General features: G+C 40.2%; 2 protein-coding genes across 3 annotated transcripts in view; one reads left to right on the top strand and one right to left on the bottom strand.

Annotated features, from left to right (window-relative positions):
• Kdm1a (lysine demethylase 1A) overlaps positions 1–17,252 on the bottom strand; it is a 65,919-nt gene extending 48,667 nt beyond the window's left edge. For both annotated transcript variants that reach the window (XM_078025585.1, XM_078025586.1), the window contains exons 1-2: positions 16,762–17,252; positions 7,483–7,648 (exon numbers count right to left, since the gene is read on the bottom strand). In XM_078025585.1, the coding sequence (XP_077881711.1) occupies positions 7,483–7,648; positions 16,762–17,112 (517 nt within the window). In that variant the 5' untranslated portion in view covers positions 17,113–17,252. The remainder of the gene's footprint in view (positions 1–7,482; positions 7,649–16,761) is intronic.
• Positions 17,253–17,296: 44 nt separating this feature from the next.
• On the top strand, positions 17,297–23,743 carry Tex46 (testis expressed 46). Its single transcript, XM_040288091.2, has 2 exons — positions 17,297–19,519; positions 21,760–23,743. Exons 1-2 carry the CDS (start codon positions 19,328–19,330, stop codon positions 22,057–22,059), a joined length of 492 nt encoding a protein of 163 aa, XP_040144025.1. The 5' UTR covers positions 17,297–19,327; the 3' UTR covers positions 22,060–23,743.
• The last annotated feature ends 311 nt before the right edge of the window (positions 23,744–24,054 follow it).

Genomic DNA, 24,054 nt, shown 5'->3' with positions numbered 1-24,054 from the left:
AATACCAAGATTTAAAAGTTCTTACACACACAAATACACATACTGCAAAGGGATACAGATTCTTTAAGAATGATCTGCTTCAGGGCTGGGGTTATGGCTCAGAGATAGAGTGCTTGCCTACCATGCATGAGGCACTGGGTTCGATCCTCAGCACCATGTAAAAATAAAATAAAGATATTGTATCCTCCTATAACTAAAAATAAATATTAAAAAAAGAGAATGATTTGTTTTATAAATGACAAGACTGACAATGAGATACTATAAACATTTTCCAGTTTCCAAAACTAACAGCATAATATATCTTCATAATCCATAAACTGACCCAATTTTTTTCTCTTAATAAAACACCAGCCTACCCCATTCCTGTTCCTAGTTCAAATGTTTAATAAATCCAAATGTTTATACATAAAGGTAAATATCACATTTTTTCATTTGATCCTCACAGTAAATTTATTTGTCAGATAAGACCTTAACCCTAACCCTCACAGTAAAATTTTATTGTCATGGACAAATCAACCTATTCTATTACAACAAGGTCAAATCAAATAAATGGTATTAAAAAGAATTCAGAGGCAAATGAAATTGCTTACCTAAAAAAATTATTTTTCTTAATAAAAAGTAAAAATAATCAATGAAATGAAATAATTCATTAAGCAGATCTCTCTCTCAAGGATTAAACATCTGATTCAATGGTTCTTATCAGCCAGATTCAATGGTTACAGAATCTAAAGGATCTAAAATTGCTTCATAAAAGCCCAACTTCAATCCTCCACATTTAATGTAAAATTTCCAAACTCTAATCTGGGACAGAAACATTCTTTTTTCTTTTATTTTTTAGTCTATTCTAATTAGTTAGAAACATTCTTTAACATTCATACTACATGGTGGGACTAGAGTTAATAATGACATATCGTATTAAAAAATGCTAAGTGTAGATGTTAAAAAAATGACGACTATGTGAGTTAATACATGTGAAGTAACTAGACTTAATTCTACAATGCATATGTACTTTAAAAAATGTTGTAAATGTAAATTCATACAATTTTATCCGTCATTTAAGAAATAAAAATTACATAAGTTCCTTACATATTGTGTATACAGTTCTATTCTATTGTTTCTTCACTGTGGCCAATTGTTAATATCCAAAACCCTACAGTATATTGAATTCTTTGCAGGAGTCCCAGTCATCTTTGAACTCCTGGAGTAAAGCACTGTGCCTGCAACAAAGTATTGTAGTTGTAAAATCAAAGTGTGTAGAATAAAGTGAATGAGGAACTACCATATTTGGAGGCAGAGAATGTCTCCATTTCATATTTTAAAAAATTCTCCTCCATACTTCCAATCCTCTGCCTTCACCTTTCTACCTACAAGTCCCTCTAGAATCTTCAACTGAAAATATAACACTCTGAGTTCTCCCTTCTGTTTCACAGGCATACATCTGTGTCTCATGGTAGGCAATAAATTACCTAAGAATGGGGACCAGAGTTGTATAGTATACATATGTTAGTCCATTTATAGTATCTCTCAGAACATAAGAATTTTGATGAATTCATCTAAATTACCTTTACAGCCTGTCACATTTTTCTCAGTCCTCCATTAAGTTATTTTGGAGCACAGATCCAAATCATGACACTGAAATAATGCTTTGCAACAAAACAAAACACAACAAAGCAAGAAAGTTAATCCTAGGTCTGTTGTCTGAATGTGTTTACCATACCTCATATAATAAAACCTCAAATTATTTCAGGCATTTATTTTACACTATCAGGTCTCAATGGCAACATAAACAGCTTTATCAGGAATGAATTCCCTAGTCAGTTCTGGTAAATCTATATAAGAGGGTTTTGTGCTAGGCATAGGGATATAACAGAATCTTGAAATTTTTCTTCTGGAGGTAAGATCCGAGTTAATTCTCAACGAAACTGAAAGCCATTCTCACTCTTGACTCCACTTGCTAGGATGGAGAGAAATCTGAGAATAGCCAAAACAAGATAGAAAACAAAATTTCAAGAAAACAAAAAAACATGGGCTTGGGATATAGCTTAGAGCGCTTGCCTAGCATGGACAAGGCACTGGATCCAATCCTAGTACCACCAAAACCAAAATATTCACCTGAGCTCTGACCATACCATTCAGCATAGATGTGCTGAATCCCGTACCTAGCAATATACACCCAAGGCTGTTACCAACTGATCAGTATGCCTGCCTTGTAGGTAAGATCAGGGCTTCTTATATAAGAAAAAAACTAGACAAAGATAAAGTTACAATATTAGAACCATAGAGGTTTTGTTTCATTCCCTCCCCCCCTTTTAAAGAAAGGAAATCAATATTTAACTCTTCTCTAGTCAAATTCTACTATATCAACTTGAAGGGATAATCCAAAAAATTCTGCCTTCTGGATTTTTGCTATGCTGAATAATGAATCAAAATTTTGGTCAAAGTTTTATCATATAGATATTTTCATAATAATAGCATTTGTGATCAAATGTGACTGAATATTAAGTTAAATTCTTTTGAACCATAACTCTTTTATATGTTGTTATTTAGCATTTTTACTAATTCAGGTTGTATCTTACATGATTTTTTTTAATGGGATGGGGAATGAAACCCAGGACTTTGTGTATGCTAGGAAAGCACTCTACCCCTGAGCTACCTCCCCAACCCAATGTGATTTTTAAAAATACCATCAATCCAAAATTTTACTATTACAAAAGCAGAGTCCAGAATTTATTAAATACACACACAAAAATCGTCAACCCAAAATCTCTGATTTTCATTAATTTATTTAACACATACTTCCTAAGTTACCATGTACAACAAAGAGCTTCTTGTGATCCAAACAGAGGAAAAACTTTCTCTGGTCCAATAAAAATATATACAAGGAGACAAAGTAATTCGTCCCATAATAAACAAAATAAATTATAATACAGAGCTATCACCAATCAGCTAACCAAATCTTAAAAAATTGACTTGAAGAGTTAACCAATGGTTTAAAAGGAACCTGAACTCCACTAGAAAGTATGAGTACCATAACTGAGCCTAGAAAACTGGTAATGCACGCATGTGCTTTTACACATGCACACACTTCTGCCGTCTCTACTGAGAAATTTACAACTTGAAAAGTCTTGAGAAAAGCATCCTAGCTGGGCCTGGTACATACCTGTAGTACCAGCTACTTGGAAGCTGAGGTAGGAGGATGGCCTGCACCCAGGAGTTCAAGACTATCCTGGGTAATATAGCAAGACCCCACCTCAAAGAAAAGAAAAGGTGGAGAAGAAAGGTGGGCATCCTAATAGCTCATTTCAAATTTCCTTTACGTTTCCATAAAATCTCAGGTTATATAAAACAAAGCTACTTCTAACTCAAAATAGACTATATCTTCCCAAATCAGAATTTCTCTAGTGAAAATTTAAATCCAGGGACAAGTTAGTAAGATTTTTCTTGTAAATTTCAACTGCTAAAAGTGTGGGGCAGAGGGCCTAAATCATGATTTTGTTTGAAAATGAAAAATCTAAGTGCTGGCAATATAGTAAAGCCTCACTAATGTGAAACTGAGGAATGATCTAAGATACATAATAACTGAGCCAAGAAAGCAAAAAAGCATTTTTTCTAATAGAAGGCAACTTAAATGGAAGGGCAATTATTCTTCAGCAGTAATGCCCAACTGAATGAAATTTTACTGTTTTATAGAAGCTCCACTATGATGACACTAAATCAAACACACTCAATTCAAAGGCAATCTCTTCAGGATCAGTTGCTATGATCTTAAAAAAAACATAAAAACAAAAAAACAAAACTTTATCTTCACAAAAAAGGTACTAGAAGGAAAGCAAGTAAAATCATCATTTGTTGAAACAAATATGTAATACAGTAAATATAAAAATACACGAAAATCTAAAAAAAAGGTAGATATTAAATACAAACAATACATAGTATTAAAAATCACAGTATTTACCCACTTTGATTACCACCAAGGCTATAACGCTGCATTAAGTTATGGCCAAAAATTAAAAATCTAAAAATAATATTTAGGCCTAAACGGATAACTTCTTCCTCTCAATAAAATAAATTCAATCAGACAAAATAACAAACCTCCTGTTTTCATAAATAAAATAAAATAAATCAACTTTAGAGTTGGAGTGTACCTTAGTAATAGAGTAAATGCTTAGCATGAGCAAGGACCTACATTAATCCCCAGCACTCCTTCCCCACTAAAATACAAACAAACAAAAAAACCTTCTGATATTGAGAGAGTATTTTTCCATTGATCAAAATCCACTAAACTCAATTACCAAAATAGTACAGGTTACCTCTGCAATTCCAGTTTTTTTGACTCCTTTAGTCACCCTTACAGAGCATATCAGATTGATTTTTGTACAATAAATACTTCAATACAATCCCTCTTGCTCAAAAATCTCCAGCGTGTGGGAATACTGCAGTGGTTACAGATAGCTAGATGGTAGAGTGCTTGCCTAGTTCGCCAGCATAGAGTAACCACCTATCAAAACAAAAAGGCATCTATCTCAGTGCTACTACCTACAACCAGAGTCTCCTAACAGGGCTCAATTCCTAACAAGGCTTCATACAGCATGACTCCAACCTGCCTCTTGTGCTTCCTTCTTAGTCCTCTCCTGAGAGCCTACTCCAGTCAAATCATTTGACCCATTCTTTTCAGAATACCTTATGTCTGGTAAGGAAACATATACATCTTCTCTGAGATTTTAATATGTCTATATCATAATGCTTCCATTCAATTTTTAACTAAAAACTATTAAAAGATTCTGATTTTAATATGAAAACAGACATGGTAAGTATAGACAGTTGCCAAATATTTAACTTACCTGGTAGCATTTTATGATTCACCATCAGGGCCCAATCTGTTTCTAAACTACACCAGCTAATCAATTGCCACTGCTTTCTACAGAAAAGTACTTCTTAATTCACACCAAAATTTCTGAAAAATTTTATTTTAGAAAAAAATACATTTTTATAACCACAAATAATGTATTAGCAAGTTTTTGTTGTTGCCAACACATCTTTAAACACTGAAAATATTTTCAACTTAAACAAAACTTCAACTTTCCTAAAAATACTAAAACAATAAAAGTACTGATAGAATGAACTACACACAATAGAATAAGGATAGTTCCCCCCAATCCTAAATCCCTTTGCTAAGACACTTACTCTTTATGGGAACAATGACTAATATTTATAAAATAAAAATCTGTCTGTCTGTCCGTCTCTCTCTCTCTCTCTCTCTCTCTCTCTCTCACACACACACACACACACACACACACACACAAAACACCAATAAAATTTGCTTTAAAATTTTCAGAAGACAAAGTATTAACTTGATACCTATAGATAAATCATTCAACCGTATCCCTGGGACACTGACAACCACACCAAAAGAAAATGAAGCAGCATCTGAGACATCAGATCATCACTGTATAATCCTTAGAGCCTTTTTTAATTAAGACATTAGGAGTTTCTTGAGCAACTACATGTATGTCAATCATAGATGTACAGAAAAAGTAGAAAGGAAACAAAGATAAAGAATCAAGAAGACTACAGAGGAGCAAAGGGACAGGGATAAAGGGAAAGGATTGGAGATAAGGGAAAAAATAAGGAAAGAGAGTTAAATATTGAAGATTTACATACAAGGAGGAAAAATCAAGCACAAGAGAAAGTATTGCTGAGGTACTTGCTCAGAACATTATTCCCAAAGGTCATATGCCACTGAGACTAGAACCCCTCCAGCAAGGAGTGACCCCCCCAAATCACTTTCAGATAGTTTTAGAAAAACCACTCTTAAAAAACAACAACAAAAAAAAAAACACAATGACTTTTGGGATGATTTGAACCCAGAATCTAATCTTTCTGTATTTCCAAACACTATTTATTCATAACATTTTATTTCAATCATATAAATCATAGTTTTGTTTTTTAAGAGTTTTAATCAGAATTTGTTTAAGCTCTAGACCTGGGTTTAAATTAACACAAAATCTCCAGTGAAGTGTCAGTACTAATACTGCTCATTTTAAAAAACAAAATAATTTCTATTAATTTATAACACCATAGGAGAAATACCTTTAAAAAATAAAAGGTTAAATCAAAAACTAAAATTCATCATAACAGGTTCCTAATTGGGGTACCTATGAAAGTCATGGAAGATATAGCAGATAGGATCTGAAACAAGCACTGTTTTTTGTGGGGTTTTTTTTAAAATATTATTTTTTAGGTTTAGATAGATGGACACAACACAATGCCTTTATTTATTTTTTTTTATGTGGTGCTGAGGATTGAACCCAGGTCCCACCTGCGCTAGGCGAGCGCTCTACTGCTGAGCCATAAGCCCAGCCCCAACAAGCACTGTTTTTTAAAAAAGCATAGGACTGAAAGAATTGGTGAAGTTAAATGCGCCTGAACCTCACTGGAATTATTTTAAATTATTTGAAACTTCAGTCAAGAAGACTCAATGAAATATCATTAAAGGCAGAGAATTAAAAAAATTGTTTGCTTTTGCTTGGTCTCCAAAACAGAAGGGCACCCCCTTACTGGTCTGAATATCCTCAGAAAATCAGGACTAGGAATATTAATAAGAATTCTTTAGAGCTACTTGAAATTCTAACACAAATACTATGAATTTCAATAATCTTTTCATGGTATAAGAAGCTTGCTCTTTAAGATTCTCTTCATCATATTCTCTTACAGTATTCCTTTGGTTGAAGGGCTCCACAATGAAACAATTACAGGCACTAAGACCTCTTTCCTTTTTCTGCACAAGTTTTTACATTTGTTCACCAGAAAAGGCATTTGTTGAAACTGATCCACACCATAAAGATTTTACCAAAACTACCTGTTGTAAATAATAGTGTTTTTTCATTCCTTCCTTCCTTCCTCCCTCCCTCCCTCCCTCCCTTCCTTCCTGGAACTCACAGGAGCTCTACTACCAAGCTACATCCTTAGCCCTTTTTAATTTTTGAGATAAGTTCTTGCTAAGTTGCCTCGGTGAATCAAAAAGACTGGCCACCAAATCGCAATTCTCTTGCCCCAGCCTCCAGAGCAGGTGGGATTATAGGTGTGCAGCACTGCACCCAGCACAAAGGTATTGTTTTAACCAGACCAATTCCTAAATCATTGCATCTATAAATTCTGAGAGCTGTCATTAAGAGGACTAGTTCTTTGGATTTGGCATTCTGTATGTTTTCTCCAACCATTTTTTTCTCCTCCTTCCACCACCACCCTTTACTTTCCTACTATATATATATACACAGACAAATACACAAAGATTATCAATACCACTACGCATGAATGTCTATATATACACACACACACATACATATACACACATATAGACACACAAGGCAAGAGCCTGAATATCAGAGTACAAACAGACAAATAATATTGCAGAATAGGAATAAATCTATTTATTCTTATCTCTGAGATAAAACATAACTGTGCTTGGTTTCTTCAACTTACCGGATGGTTCTTCAGGCTCACTTTCATTTTCTTCCTCAGGTGGGGCTTGAGGGGGTGGGGGGGGGAGCTTCTTTTCCTTCTCTGCTTTAGCATTTCTTTCTTCTTCTGAATAATACTCATCTTCTGAGAGGTTGGCCAAGCTTTCATCCATCTCTCTATACTCCACCTATAGAGATTATACCAGGAAAAATACAATAAACATCTAAAATCAAGGACTCTATTTGAAATCATTAGTGAATATGAACTGCTTTAGAACTACAAATTTTAAAGGAAATAAGCATACAGCAAGGAAAAAGCTTATAATAGGTAATTACCAAATACAAAAAGCATCATGAAACCATCAAGTCAGGTTTAGCCTGATCTATAACTTACATAATAGTACTGACCATTTCAAATCACTGACTCTCTGAGGCTCTCTACAACTCCTAAAAACTTTTTTCGGTGTGTATCACACTCATATATTGGAAGTTTCAACAAAAGACTAAATTAACTCTCAGTTAGGTAAAAATAGTTAACCAGAATATCACTGTCTAATGTTAAGCCTATGCTTCTAACTATTCCATGGAGAAACAGCAGAAGAATTACACAAACTAAATGGGGGACGGGATGTGTGTAAAACCTGCAAATAACAACAGTCAACCTAAAATTGTAAAAAAAGGTGAACTGGCTTAAAAAAAAAATGTACCTAGGAGAACTGAATGATGAGCAAAGAATCCTTATTACAACAAACTAAGGAACAAGTGACATGGAAATTGAGGATATAGCTCTTAATACTAATTTATCCTCTAATTATATAGAAGACAGAACTAGACACACATGCAAAAAGTATGTATCACTAGGGATAAAGAAGTGTAGGATAAAGAAGATTGCATTATGGACCTGAGGCCAAATGTGAAACGTGTAACAGAGTATTATAAAGAGTTGTCAACATTAAAACGCTGTTAAATTGCTGTTAGATTCCAGGAAACCTCAGAAACTACAGTTCTGATTATGGACTCAATAAAAAAATGAAATCAATTAAAATAACCAGATACAGAGATCAAGCAATGATAACATAGTCTCCACAAATAATATATCCAATGTGTTAGATTTCCAATATGAATAGTCCTATGGATTATGGTGAATGGGTAATCTATTTTAGTTTTCTAAATGTCTTTGAAAGAGCTCCAGGTATCTGGATACTTTATGTTTTCTTTTTTTCCCTCCTTCTTCTTTTATATGACATGACCATAGAATTTGGGTGACAGGGCAGGAAGTAGGGGAGGGAAAAGAATGGAATTGAGGTAGAAAATGGAAACAAAAATTAAGAATAAATTGACAAGTTATGACTAGTGCTCTAGGAATCCTAATTTAACATATGAATTTAATATTGTTCATCTACTCAAATATTGAACACAGAGTACATGGCACAATGGAGTAAATAAGTATGAATGAGTGTGTATCCCTACTTTTTGGGGGAGGGGAATACTGGGGATTGTAACCCAGGGAGCACTTAACCATTGAGCCCCATCCATATCTCCTGATCATCAATCCTATTCATTCAATAATGACTAAAAACTTCCTGATGTGAAACTAGGCCATGAAAACATTTTAAGACAAACACAAAGAACACAAAATCCTTTCTACTGCAGAAGTTCAGCTTTTCCTAAAGGATGTTCCTTAGACACTAAGCCTCTTAAAGAAGAAGGGATCCAAGATCAAGTTGGGGGAACGTGTGTGTGTGTGTGTGTGTGTGTTAAAGTCATAATGCATACTAACACATTATGTCCTATCATCTCAGTTCTAGAATATCTAAAAAACTTTGAGCAACAAATATGCCAGTTATGTAACTTTGAAAATAAATATTTATAGTTGTGGAGTTCTAATCTTTTGAGAAAAGTGTAAAAGGTGAATGATTAGTGATAATATTCATAGTATTAATAGTAAATTATATAATAAACTCTAAATTGCCATTTCCAACCTGTTTTTTAAATTTATTTGTTTATTTATTTATTTTAACTGTAGTTGGACATAATATCTTTTATTTTATTTATTTATTTTTATGTGGTGCTGAGGCTCGAACTCAGGGCCTTGCATGTGCTAGGCAAGCACTAGACAAGCGCTAGGCAAGCGCTCTATTGCTGAGCCACAACCCCAACCCCTCCAAACTGTTTTTAAGGTAGCTGTTAGGTAAGAGTTCAGGGACACCAAGATGGCAGAGGCAGGGTAAAGTAAAAATGCTTCTGGAGGGCAAGACAAGGTGATGAGTCATATGTCCCTGTAAGTGAAATCCCAATACCCTGACAACTCCCATCACGAGGACTTATGGCCCATGATAACTCCCACCACAGGTTCGGTATTCTAAAATGACCAATGGTGGGAAATTGGACAGTATTCCAATCAGGTATCATAAGGTAACCAATGGGAGCAAATGGGGTAAGGTCTTCAATAAGACCCTTGTAGGGAAGAGAATGCCTCCCAGCTCAGCATATGAAACACTAATTTCCAGACATTAAGGCCCTGAGCCTGTGCCTCACCCCCACCCCTCCAGGTCTACTCCACTCTACCTTACCGAGTGCTATTTTCACCTTCACCTTCAATAAATCAGTTCTTTACCTATTACTTCTGCATGTCTTGTTCAATTGTCGTTTAGGAACCAAGGACCTGGACCCCAAATGGATTCCCCAATGACAGCACACCTTGGTCAATTTCACTGAAATATTTACAGAACTGAAAACTTGGGAACTTAATGGGTTAAAGGTAACTGAGAAGTTTTATAGCAAAATGATCTTTTTTTTAATATTTATTTTTTAGGTGTAGATGGACAACACAATGCCTTTTATTTTTATATTTTTTATGTGGTGCTGAGGATCGAACCAGGTCCTGCCCATGCTAGGCGAGCCACAATTTCAGCCCAGCAAAATGATCTTTTCTAACACTGTTTAATCCAATGTTTGGTCAGAGAAATTAACAAGAATATCTACAGAATGAGATTGTTCAAATTACGTTATGTTGATGTTCAAATATGGCAAAATTAACCCATAATTATATATGATTATATACCAGTAAGAAATAAATGATTAAAAATAAGAAGCAAAATATACACTTGGAAAAGACTCTCCTCTACAGAGCTTTTAATCTTCAGGAAAAAGAGATTAGAAAAATTAGTAGAGGCAGAAGCAAGAACATCTAAAGGCAGTATTTAAAAAGAAACTACTGTTCCACAGAGCCACAGAGTTCTTTGGGATTTGTGATTTTCATTTTTTTAGTGTTATTATCAAGGAGCCCAGTGCAGTGGCACCTGAAATCTCAGCCATTTGGGAGGTTGAGGTAGGAGGATTCCAAGTTTGAGATGAGTCTTAGCAAAATAGCAAGATCCTTTCTAAAGAATAAAAAAGGTCTGGGGATACAGCTCAGTGGTAAAGTGGCCCTAGGTTGAATTTCCAGAAATTAAAAAAAAAAAAAAAAAAAAATATATATATATATATATATATATATATATACACACCATATATGTATATAACTAATAAATATATGTAGCTATGTGTTAAACCAAGCCTTAACACTTCAAAGACATTAACCAACATATTAACTTGCCCTGCTTGGATAACTCAGTTTGAGGTAGACATAAGAATGAAGTTTCTGGGGCTGGGGATGTGGCTCAAGCGGTAGAACACTCGCCTGGCATGCGTGCCGCCTGGGTTCGATCCTCAGCATCATATACAAACAAAGATGTTGTGTCCACTGAAAAACTAAAAAATAAATATTAAAATTCTCTCTCTCTCTCTCTCTCTCAAAAAAAAAAAAAAAAAAAAAAGAATGAAGTTTCTGGGGCTGGGATTATAGCTCAGCGGTAGAGCACTTGCCTAGCACATGGGAGGCCCTGGATTAGATCCTCAACATCACTTAAGAATAAATAAATAAAATAAAGATACTGTATCCAGTTACAACCAAAAAATAAATATTAAAAAAATTAAAAAAAAAAAAAGAATTAAGTTTCTTCTGCCATCTCTATTCAACTAAGAGTCTCCTAAAAAAGATGGCAAGGCAAGCTAAAAAAGGCATAATCTGTAGTATTTATTAATACTGGATTGTTATAATTTACAAATAAAACAAAATACAAAAATAAAATTGGACTGTAAGGCTGAAACCATACTGTTTTATCTCCAGTCTCAAAGTTGGTTCTCCAATAGCCTCATGTTCTCATAGACTGTCAACTAAAATAAAAGATAAAATTTAAACTTCTTATTCCAAAAAGGGCAAGTATTTTTGTTTTGGGATCTTGCAGAAAACTGTATTTTATAAAAAGATTTCCCCATTTAATAAAGCTTTAAGGTCATCTAAAAAAAGCATACAATCTCTAAAAAATAAAACTATTCCCCTGCAAAAAGGCATAGTTCAGGCAGGAGGTGGCACACACCTGTAATCCCAGCCACTCTGGAGACTGAGGCAGGAGGATCTCAAGCAACAGTGAGACCCTGTCTCTAAATAAAATACAAAATAGGGCTGGGGATGTGGCTCAGTGGGTTGAGACCCCCTGAGTTCAATTGCTGGTATCCCCCCTCCCAAAAAAAAAGGCATAGTTCAATCTTTGAACCCAGAATACTGGGAATCTCTCATCTCTAGGTAAAAACTCCAAAGACTTTAGGTTCTACAACTACTTATACACTATATACCAAGGTCTTAAAAATATCCCAGTACAGATTGAAGAAGGGTAATTGTTTTTAGTTTTACACTTGACGACTCTCAAAAATTTATATCGCTAATCTCTTCCTTCTCATTCTCACTGTTACTATACTGTTTCAATTTCCAATCACCTTAAAGCTCCAGTCTTTTTATTTTTTAAATCTTTCTCCCTGTTTAGAACAAGGGCACAAATGCCACAAACTTTCCAAAAGGGTGAGGTTTTCAGAAAACTTAACAGATAAGTGCCAAAATTTTTAAATTAGCATATGTAAGCTCTCTGGCTCAATTCAAACTTAGCCCTCTCATTACTTAACACATTAGAGTCAAGAAATCCTTAATGCTATTCTACCCACTCCTAAACTCCCTAAAAGCTTTTTCAATCTTTTTCTTTCTTCTAATCCAGTGTCTAAAATTCAAGGCCTGCTTCCTCTGTAAATTATTTTCTATTATTCTAAACTTACCACTCTTATTTTCCCCTTTTCTAAATTCTCATAAAGTTTATGGTCTGTACTTCATTTCACATAGTTCAGTTCTGTGCTGAGAGAACTTTTTGTGATAAAGGAAACTTTCCATATCTGTGTTTCCAATATTGTGGCCACTGGCCCCCAAAAAAGTCTCTTAAATACTGAAAACGCAGCTACTGTGACTGAGGAAACAATTTTAATTTAACTTGAATAGCCACATGTGGCTAGTGGCCACTATACTAGACAGCACAAATCAAGTATTCTATACAATTCAAGCCCTAACTCTGGGTCACCTTTCCTCAAACTGTATAGTAATCCTGAAGTCCCAACCAATTTACCAATTTTAACACTTAAATATTTTGCATATACCACCCAGAAGTGACTTTATTATAAAACTAATGAAACTTAAGCTTGAAGACTCCTCAATTGCATGAACCCATCCCAATAACCTGAAACTAAATTTTAATTATGCAATTAACTTTTTAAGAGGGTTCCCAAAACAGATATATTCCCTGCATACACCCCAGAAACACTGAAGCTTGGTCTGTCTACTCTGGTCTCAGCTTGCTTTTTCACTCCTTAAATAGACACACTATTCATTGAGGGCCTTTTTCTCTGGCTCCCAAAACTGGCTATGAACGAGTAACTTTTTCCCAGGTCCTTGTTTTCTAGTTGCTTACTTAAGTCAACACATAACTCATTTTTCTTTTAAAAGTCTAAGAGCTAACCACAACAGAAAAAACAGTATAATCAGAATTCAAATAAACTCAGGGGAAGGACAAAAATCTTATCAGCATGCCCCAAATTAATCAACAGATTCAATACAATTCTCAATCTAAATCCCAACTGCCTTTTTTCGGTGAAATTGATAAAGTGACCCTATAACTCATATGGAAACAGAAAGGAAAGAGAACAGTCAACACAATCTTGAAAATAAGAACAAAGCTGAAAAGCTCACACTTGGGGACTTCAAAACTTAATACAATGCTAGAATAATAAGAACAGTGTGATGCTGGCCTAAGGACAGAAATATAGAGTAACAAGACAGAACTGAGAGTTCAAAAATAGGTCCTTATATGTATGATCACTCACCAAGAGTACTGACCATTCAGTGGAGGGAGAACGGACTTCATCAAATTGTGCTGGGACAATTCACATGCAAAAGAATGAAATTGACCCCCTATTATCTCAACACATATACAAACTCCAAAAGGATCATAGACCTAAATACAAAAACTAAAACTATAAAACTTTTAGAAGAAAACACATAAGTAAATCCTCACAATATTGAATTAAGCAATGTTTTCTTAGCTGTAAGACTAGAAACAAACAAAACAACAAATTGGACCTAATCAAGATTAAGAATGTTCATAACTAAAATGAAGAACTCTTACATCAAAACAATTTTTTAAAATGATCCAAGGATTTGAACGGATATTTTACATCTCACCAAGAAGGATACACAGTGGCCAATGAGAAGATGCTCAACATTATTACTCATTATGGAAGTGCATAAGAAACCACAATGAGGGGCTGGGGTTGTGGCTCAGTGGTAGAGCGCTCGCCTAGCATGCCCGAGGCACTGGGTTGGATCCTCAGCATCACATAAATGTAAAATAAAAATATTGTGTCCACCTAAAAAAAACCTTAAGAATAAATATTTTAAAAAAAGAAAGAAACCACAATGAGATACCACTAGAATGGCTGTAACAAGACATAAAAGCTAAGGATATGGAGAAATTGGAGCCCTCAAACATTGTTAGTGAAAATGTAAAATAAGACTGGGGCTGTGGCTCAGTGGTAGAGCGCTTGCCTAGCATGTGTGAGGCCCTGGGTTCGGTCCTCAGCACCACATATGAACAAACAAAGTGAAAAATCCACTGGCAACAAAAAAAATTTAAAAAAAAAAAAGAAAATGTAAAATAGTGTGGCTGCGGTGGAAAAATGGCAGTTCCTCAAAAGTTAAAATGGAATTACCATATAACCCAGTAATTCTACCCATGGACATACATTCAAGAGAGCTGAAAAACATTCACACAAAAAATGTTAATGTTCCCAGCCATGTTATGCAGAACAGCTAAAAAGTGGAAACCCAAATGTTAATCAATGGATAAACAAAGGGTGGTATATAAAAACACGCTACAGCAAAATACAAAAGGACACATATCATATCATGCCATATAAAAATATCCAGAATAGGCAAATCCACACAGTAAGAAAGTAGACTAGTGGCTGGAGACAGGGAGGATTGGGGAGTTACTGCTAATGATACAGGTAACTCTGGTGAGCAACTAGAATGTTCTAAAATTGTAGTGCCAAGTGAAAGTCATAAAAACCACTGAACTGTACACTTTAAAATGGTGAGGCAAGGTGCAGTGCCACACATTTGTAATCCCAGCTACTTGGGAAGCTGAGGCAGGAGGATGAAAGTTCACGGCATTCAGGCAGCTTAGCAAGACCGAAAATAAGAAATAAAAGGGGCACCTCTGGGTTCAATCCCCAGTACTGCAAAATAAATAAATAAAATGTTGACTTTTATCATATGTAACTGGTATAAATGAAAATCTGTTTTTTTAACAATACCACATGGTTTCTGGCTATCCTTTTCATTAAAAGGGCAAAAGAAAATCCTATTGGGCTTCTGTCCTCTATTTCATTTCTGAAAGTTGAGGTCATCAACCTCTGCTTTTCTATCCCATATTTTGGTAAAAAGCCCCCAAATTTTTCTTTGAAATTCTTTCTACACAGCCCTGGACATACTATAGAGAAGTGTCCCAAGCAGGCAGCTGAAACAGGGCTCTCAGTCTAAACAATACTCATCTCAAGAAGCTCCTCATCTGTACTGACCTAGTATTTGCACTTCAAAATGACACACAGTAAGCAACTCAGAAGCCTAAAGTAGAAAGATCACAAATTTAAGGCCAGCCCTCAGGAGCTTAAAGAGACCGGATCAATCTGGAGTACCAAAAGAAAACAACAAACCAAAAAAAATTATACACAGTTGCTGAACATAGAGGCATGCACTTGTAGTCTCAGCTATTCAGGAGGCTGAGGCAGGAGGCTCTCTGGAGCCCAGATATTGGGAGAGCAGTCTAGACAATACAGACGAGTCTCAAAAACAAAGAACACCCCACAGGTAATTTTACAAGGGCAAATGAATAAACTGTACAATTTTATTTCATATATTTACGTATTCGTTTGTTTTGTGCCGCAGGGATGGAATCCAGGGCCTCCACACAATGTAAACAAGTACTCTGCTACTCAGTTACATCCCCAACCTGGCTTAGATATTTTTTCTATCTACATATATTTCCAGTTTTTTGAACTAGGAAATCAACTCTTCAGAAAAACACACGACTCTGCCCTAAGACTGACCCAGTGCCCTACATACTATTATTAGTGGTGTCCCATGTGGTCCTTTGTTTCATGATACCCTGCCACAAGCGTGGGACTCACATGCCAGTTCTATGACTTACTAGTTTTGTGACTTGAGGGAAGTCACCTAAACTGAGTGCCTCTGTTTACTCATTCCCAAAATAAGGCTAACAGCGACCTGACCTTTGGTGCTTGGAGAAAGTAAAACGGCTGGGCATCTGGCACACTCTTTGTGTGCTGTCTGGTGTCGCGGCTTTTTCTTCCCACTTGCACTAACTGACCAAGCCCTTCTCGTCGGCTTCCTCGTCTATAAAGACTACATCAAAAGACAGAGTAAAATCAAAGATTGCAACTCTGGGCCTACAGCAAGCGCTCAAACAAAAAAAGTTCTCTTCTTTCCCGACCCGTTTCCAAGGCGGTTTTTCCAGCATCGCCCTCCAGTCCCTTGGCGGCTGGACCGAGATGCCACCGACAGCGCGGAACCGCTCGCTGACACTTCGGCCGCGGCCCACGAGCGGTGCCCCCGGCAGCGCGACGCGCCTCCACGCCGGGAAGCCATGTTCCCAGCCCTGGAGACGGAAAGGTGTGCGGGACGGCGCCGCCACCCCTCCTCCCGCCCGGCCCGAAGCCGCGGGTCCCAACACAAAGGCCGCGCCGGTGCCCCCTCGTCTCCCCACCGGCCGGCTGCGGCGCGGGCGTGCGCCAGGCGAGGCGGTGGTCGCGGGGCCGGCGGCCCGGGGCGGGGACCCCCGGGTAGGGAGCGGTCCGGCCTCACCTTGGCCCGCTTGCGCCGGCTGGTCCGTCGTCCCTCGGGGGTCTCCGCTATTCCCGTCTCCATGGGGGTCGCAGACCCAGGCACCACCGTAGGCCCGGCCTGAGGCCCGACGGACCCCGGCGGCTCGGCCAGGCCCCCGGGGGGCGAGGCCCGCGGAGGCTCCTTCTTGCGGGGAGTGCGCTCCCCGGCCGCTCCCGGTCCGACCTCGGCAGGGCCCGACAGGCCCGTGGGCGGCGCGGACACCTCGGAGCCATTCTCGGCGCCGCCCGCTGCCCCGGGGCCGGCCTCCGTCCCGGCTGCCGCCGCCGCCGCCGCTGCCGCCGCCGCCGCGGCCTTCTTCCCGGACAACATCTCAGGCCGCCGGGCCGCCGACGGCCGCCGGAGCCGCTCGGTCTGTCGCTCCGTGGGTCCGGAGCCGCCGCGCCGCGCTGCGCCTCACACTTTCCAAGCGCCTCCAACAGCCGCCGCTTTCGCTCGTCCCACGCGCGCTCCCGCCGAGTCGGGACAAAAAGGCCCCGGAGCCGCGCCCGAGCCCGGCCCCGCCCCCGCTGCCATAGAGCGGCGGCTTTGCAGCTAGAGCGACGCCATGGACTGGAGCGCGAGGCTGGTTTAGAGCGCCCCCTCAGCCTTGGGAGTTGCATCCAGTCCCGACAGTGCTCAGGACCAAACTGCACCTCCCAAGGCCACCCTTTTTTTATTCCAGAGACTTGCACCGTTCACTCCCTCCGTCCTCCGCTCTTTGATCGGTTCAACCAACATTTACGAATGCTCCTGAAGTTATTCTGGAACAGTCTGGTGGGGGGAAGGCACATGGAAGTGTGACCGCTGGAACTTGCGAAGGGCACACAGTCTCGGTGGTAATAAGACGGAGGGGAGTTAGGAAATCCAGGGTGGAGTCCACGTGGAATTGCTCCTCGTCCCCAAGCCTCTGTTCGTGTTCTCCCGGGTCTCCGGACCCCGGCCCACTCCGGGGTCTCGCCCGTACTCCACGTCCCCCGCCCCGCGCCCGGCCACCTCCTGCTCGACGCCCCGGTCGGGTCTTCCTGACCACCCTGAGGCCGGGGGTGGTGGCGGAGTTTTCATTTAATTATTCAAGGAATCCCTTGCTGAGCCAACGGAACAGTTGATGTGTTCTTCGAGCTTCTTTCCAGTTGTTACACAGATAGAAGCCTGTTTGTCCGCCCGCGGTCCTGGGGATTGAACCCAAGGGCACGCTTCCACGGAGCATCCTCAGCCCCCCCCCCTTTTTTTTTTTTTTTTTTTTGTTGAGACAGGGTCTCATTGATTACCCACGTTAGCCTCGAACTTCCGATCCTCCTGCCTGTCAGCCTCCCAAGTAAGTAGGATTCCCGCATGTCTGCACCATACCCGGCTATAAATCTGCCTTTTTAAGTCGCCTGTCTCTTCAAAGACTAGTTTTCAAACAAGACTGTGCCATTTACATAAAATACAAAAACTGATTTAAAAAAAAAAAAAACTCATCTCTAGGAATAAAATCCAGTCAGTGGTCGCCTGAAATAAGAGTTAGGGGTTGACCGCCAAAGACCAGGAGGGGATTATCAAAGCCAGGGATGGAAATGATTTGGCTTGAATGGAGTGATGGTTCCAGGGGTGTAAATATTCAGCAAAACTCAATGAACTAGGCATGCAAAATAGGTGTATTTGTTTACTGTAAACTGTACTTCAATGAAGTTAAATTAAAAACAAACAACTAAGTAAACAGGAAGAGGGGGAAAAAAGAGACAACTAATCCAGGAAGAAAAAGAAAGCTATGCAAAAAAGAAAATGTAATTACAGCACAACATATTGATGTGTCAATGAATTTTGTTTTACCAAAGTGATAGAATTATACTGAGAGCACGGAGAAAAAAGATTGGAGGGGGAGAGAGAAGAGAGGGGCTGAGGGCAGGGTCACAGGAGGCACCAAGTGAGAGCTAAATCCTCAAGGTCCATCCCAGAATAAATGGTAGTCGAGAAATCAAGAAATAACAGTATAAGCATAATGTTTGGGAATATAAAGGTAAATGCCAAGGAAACAACTAGAAGATTGAGAACTGGTTACCTGTGAGACACGGAACTTGAGGTGACAGGCTGTTGAAACTTGTCTTAAACCCTGTGGGTCGACCTGGCTGGTTTGCACATTTAACAATCTGATAAAGCTTGAGATTTGATTTGGGGATTGAACCCAGGGACACTTAACCGATGAGACACATTTCCACCCCTTTTTTATATTTTATTTAGAGACAGAGTCTCACTGAGTTGCTTAGGAACTCACCAAGTTACTGAAGCTGGCTCTGAACTCACCATCCTCCTGCCTCAGCCTCCTGAGGCACTGGGATTCCAGGTGTGCATCACCTGGCGGTTGTGAGGAAGTCGTGAGACGTGCTTGAAAACTGCCTGTCAAAGAGTCTGGCACACAGTGAATACACATAGGTGTAGTTAACATTGTTATGCAGCAGCTGGGTGGGGGGAAGGGACTAATTATGACTCAGGAGTGAGTGGCCGTGCCTCCTGTCATGGAGGGGACTGAGGCAGGGTCCTGGGGCCCGTGTTCTTCCATGCCACAATGTTGGGGGAACTGATGCTTGTTTTTAGGAATTTCCTTGCCATACTTGCTTCCTCGGGCACCCTGGGAGCTTTGGTGGCTTGGTTGATAAGCTATAAGCCAGTTTTGTTTGGGTTCCTATTCCTTCTACTGTTGCTTAGCAACTGGCTGGTCAAGTATGAACTCAAGCCCACCTCCTCAGAGAACTGTCAGGTGAGCAAGAGGGGATTTAGCATCAGCTGAGGGTTATGGGATATTCTGCTGGATTGGGGAGTGGAGGGCCGGACAGTGAAAGGATGATGGGGGGAAGACTGAGGAACTTAAAGCTGGTTTTCGTCCCTGCTCTGGAGATACCTCTTAGTGGTGGTGGACAAAACATGTCCCTCACAAGGCCTCAGTGGTCTTAACTGTAAAATAGTGACCTTGTATATGCTCCTACTTCATGTTTGAAGTCCACATGCCTCAACATGGTATGGGCTACTCTAAGTGATATGATTTCAAATGGCTAGTGATACAAGTACCAACCTAGGTACAACTTTAGAGAACAGTCACAAAGACAGAAGAAATGCACCTAGTGTAGACTATGACATTGTGTCTGTATAATATATACCTGAAACAATCGATTTATAAAGAGAAGAGTTTATTTTGTCTCAGGCTCCATGATCAGGCAACCCATCACTTTTAGGCCTCTGTTTGGGGGTGTGGTAGAGGATATCCCCCCCATGACTTGAAAACCTCTCTCGGACCCACCTTTTAAAGTTTCCACCGTCTCCTAATAACTGGGAACTAAGTCTCTGCTTTGCAAATCTTTGGGACACATTCCGGGTCCAAACTCTAGCAGATACCTTTTATATAGTATCAGAAAAGGTGGTGCATACAGGTAATCCCAGTGACTCTGGAGGCTAAGATAGGAAGAGTTCAACACCAGCTTCAGCAACTTAGTGAAACCCTATCTCAAAATTAAACAAAAGGGCTGAGGATGTGGCTCAGTGGTAAAGCACCCCTGGGTTAAATTCCCAGAACAATAACAAAATCAAAACAATATCCTGTATTGTTTATAGATGTATAGGTGTAGTGAAAGTATGCTAAGGGAGGAGGTCTAGACCTTGACACTGGTGACATCCCGGTGGCATAATTTGTTGTCCAGCTGTCTTGTGCATTAGAAAGTTTAGCAGTACCCTGGCTTCTACCCAAGAGTCCAGCATCACACCCCTACCCTGTTTGTGACAACCAAAATTATCTTCAGATATTGTCCCATGTCATTGGGGAGAGGCAAAAGAGCCTCTGATTTTAAAATGTATGGAAAAAGTAAATACTAAATTCAGGATTACAGATGGATCCGGTGGCACACACCCATAATCCCAGCAACTTGGGAAGCTAAGGCAGAAGAGTCGCAAGTTCAAGGCCAGCCTCAGCAATTTAAGGAGACCATGTGTCAAAATAAAAAATGAAAAGGGCTCAGATGTAGCTCACCAGTAGAACACTCTTAGGTTCAATCCCAAGTACTGCAGAGAAAACACGCTCAGGATCACAACTGAGGGTGGGGTGGGGAGAATATTTTAGAAGAAGGAGCCCATAGGAGATTTTAATTCTATTTGTGATATTGTCCTTCTTAAACTGGTGTGGGAACACAGATATTATGATAATTACTTTTTTGCACACCTGAAATCGTATTAAAATGTTTTTAGATACCAGGAGTTTGTAGTTGAATCCAAAAATAAGGATCAGGTGATATTATTAGCTGAGAGGAAGAGGACAGCAAAACTGAATGAGCGTTACTGAGATCAGAGCATGTCATCAGGGCTGGGGCTGGGGCTGGGGCTCCGTGGTGGAGCGCTTGCCTAGCACGGGTGAGGCCCTGGATTCGATCCTTCAGCACCATGTGAATATAAAATAAATAAAACCGAACTAAAATAAAGAATTTCATCCAATGGGGCTGGGGTTGAGGCTCAGTAGTAGAGCACTTGCCTAGCATGTGTGAGGCACTGGGTTCGATTCTTAGCACCACATACAAATAAATAAAATAAAGGTCCATCAACAACAACAACAAATTAAAAAAAAAAAGAATTTCACCCAAGAAGTTTGGGGGGTGGGGGGAAGCATTCTATGAGAGCACTGAGACTTGGCAATTGAAGGATCCATGAGCCCTGACAAAATGCTCCAAGAGGCACACTGGAAAAACAAACTCTGGGGACAGCTGTATTGGGTTAAGGACTTTATGTCAATGGCAGACCATTCCTATGAACCAAAGGCAACCAAAGGTCTTGGAAGTTTGGGGTCCATGTGGCCCGAGAAAGTGAACTTCCCTTGCTGAGTCCCCACTGTCACAGAAGATGGCAAAACTGCTTCCTTTTGAAGCAGGTGAGAGAGTTGGTTAAGATGAGGGCATGGAGCAAGAAGGGATGAGCATGAATAACCAATTTTTTCCCTTTTCCTGGTGGTGGGGAGCTTAGGAGGAGGCCATAAATTCAAAGACTCCGGAAGCCCACGCCAACAACAATAACCTGAACCCAAAACAAGTGGAGAGGCTGCAGGCCTGCTTTGCGCTCCAGGACAAGATCCTTGAACGGCTTTTGTTCAGTGAACTAAAGCTGAAGGTCTTGGAAAATCAGATGTTCATCATATGGAATAAATTGAATCACCCTAAGCGATCAAGCAGACATCGAAATTTCCCCACGAAGAAAGACAAAACGAGGAGGCATGAGTCCACGTTTTCCATCCTCTCTGATTGTACTTCCAACTCCCCCACCTAATGAGACTGAGGTGGGCTAGCTTCTGCTGATGTTACCCTGACTCATTGTATTAGTCTGTTTTTTGTTGCTGTGACAAAAATGCTGGTGACTGGGTCCTTTATAAAAAAAAGAGGTTTATTTAGCTCACAGTTCTGGAGATCCAAGAGTAGAGTGCTTATAACAGCTTTTCCTAGGGCCTCATGGCAGATGGCGTCACGTGGCAAATGAGAGAAAAGACAGATCCCACGGTGAGAAAGAAAGTACCAGAGAGCACTGAGAAAGCTGAATTTGCTTGATAACAAACCTCTCTCGAGGTAACTGATCTAGTCCCCCAAGATCTAATCCACTCCTAGAGAGAGGCGTTGATTCCTCCAAGAGCAGTGCCCCCAGTGACCTCATCACCTCGCATGAGGCCCGGGTCTTGGAAACTTGGAGTCCAGAGGGACTGAGAGAGTGACTTTCCCCCATTGGGTCCCAATTCCCTTGGGGCTGCACCACCTCCCGATACCATCCCACAGGGGACCAAGCCCCCAGAACACGGGAACAGACGACATCCAAACCCCAGCACTCAGGAGAGCCCAGGAGGTCACTGAAAGTTCCCAGTGAGTCACACTGGGAGGCACCTGGGGGCGAGAGGAGGACAGACTGAAAGGCCATCTCTGGAGGGTCCACCTCTATGCAGCCAGCTGCCCGGTGGCTAACAGTGCAGCCTGAGACCTCGGGGGCTCCTGAGTCCTCCTGGTCAGGCCCCTTCTACCCCATCCGGGTCCTGTTCCCCCGGGGTCTCCCCACTGCTGCTGAGCCCCCACCTGCCCTCAGGCCAGAGGAGCTCTGCCAAGCACGACGCTGACCGTGCTCCCTGCCTATGCCCCGTCTGGCTGCTGTGGTCGACAGAGTGAAACCCACCCTGATTCCCCTGTGTTCACGTGCCCCCTGACCTGACCCCTACCCAGCCCTTCTTCGCCTCCATTACTCCTCTGCACACCCCAGTCTGCTCTTGGTGGTGTATACCTGTAATCCCAGCACCTCTGGAGGCTGAGGCTAGAGGATGGCAAGTTCAAGGCCCGTAGCAGCGATTTAATGAGGCCCTAAGCAAAAGAAAAAAATAAAAAGAGGGGCTGGGGTCGTGGCTCGGTGGTAGAGCACTTGCCTAGCATGTGTGAGGCACTGGGTTTGATTCTCAGCACCACATATAAATAAATAAGTAAGGTATTGTATCCATCAACAACTAAAAAAAAAAAAATCAAAAAAGAACTGGGGATTTAGCTCTGTGGTAAAGCACTCCTGGGTTCAATTCCTAGTACCACAAAACAAAGGAAGTATGTCTAAATATTCTAAACATCGGGTATTTCTGTACCATCTTTGTGACTTTGCCTTAGCTGTGCACCACCTGAATGTGTAACGCAACCTTGTCCCTGCCTTTTTTCTCCTTACCAGGGATTCAACGCAGGACTTTGTACATGTTAGGCAACTGCTCTGCCACCAACCTATGTCTCCAGCCTTAGTATTGTCCCTTTAAATCAGCTATTTCTTTCTTCCATAAATTTATCCATAAGGGAAAAAAATAAGGGCTGGGGATGTGGCTCAAGCGGTAGCGCGCTCGCCTGGCATGCGTGCGGCCCGGGTTCGATCCTCAGCACCACATACCAACAAGATGTTGTGTCCGCCGAGAACTAAAAAATAAATATTAAAAATTCTCTCTCTCTCCCCTCTCTCACTCTCTCTAAAAAAAAAAAAAAAGAAAAAGAAAAAAAAGACCGTATGACCAATAAGGTCACATTCACAGACACTGGCAACTAGACTTCAACATGTCTTTAAAAAAAAAAAAAAAAGGGAAAAAAATAAGTGGCAATTTCCCTGTAAATAAAAAAAAAGTGTGATTCACTTAAATAACACACAACTGTAAAAATAAAGACAGTAAAAATAAAACCATGTTTTGATCTAACCAGAGCCTATGAATTTGGGGGTTAGAAAGTGAGAAAACCAGGTGTCAAGAGTTTGAGAGAAAGACCGCAC

The sequence above is a fragment of the Ictidomys tridecemlineatus genome, chromosome 11 (assembly GCF_052094955.1).
Source record: "Ictidomys tridecemlineatus isolate mIctTri1 chromosome 11, mIctTri1.hap1, whole genome shotgun sequence".
NCBI classification, from domain to species: Eukaryota; Metazoa; Chordata; class Mammalia; order Rodentia; family Sciuridae; genus Ictidomys; species Ictidomys tridecemlineatus.
Note: the sequence above shows the minus strand (reverse complement) of the source record. Positions and strands in the feature narration are given on the sequence as shown.

Excerpts from the sequence above, each read along its gene's own strand:
- Tex46 (XM_040288091.2), top strand. The coding sequence starts at position 19,328 with ATGTTGGGGGAACTGATGCTTGTTTTTAGGAATTTCCTTGCCATACTT. Across the intron at positions 19,520-21,759 it reads CCTCCTCAGAGAACTGTCAG|GAGGAGGCCATAAATTCAAA; the intron begins GTGAGCAAGAGG and ends TGGGGAGCTTAG.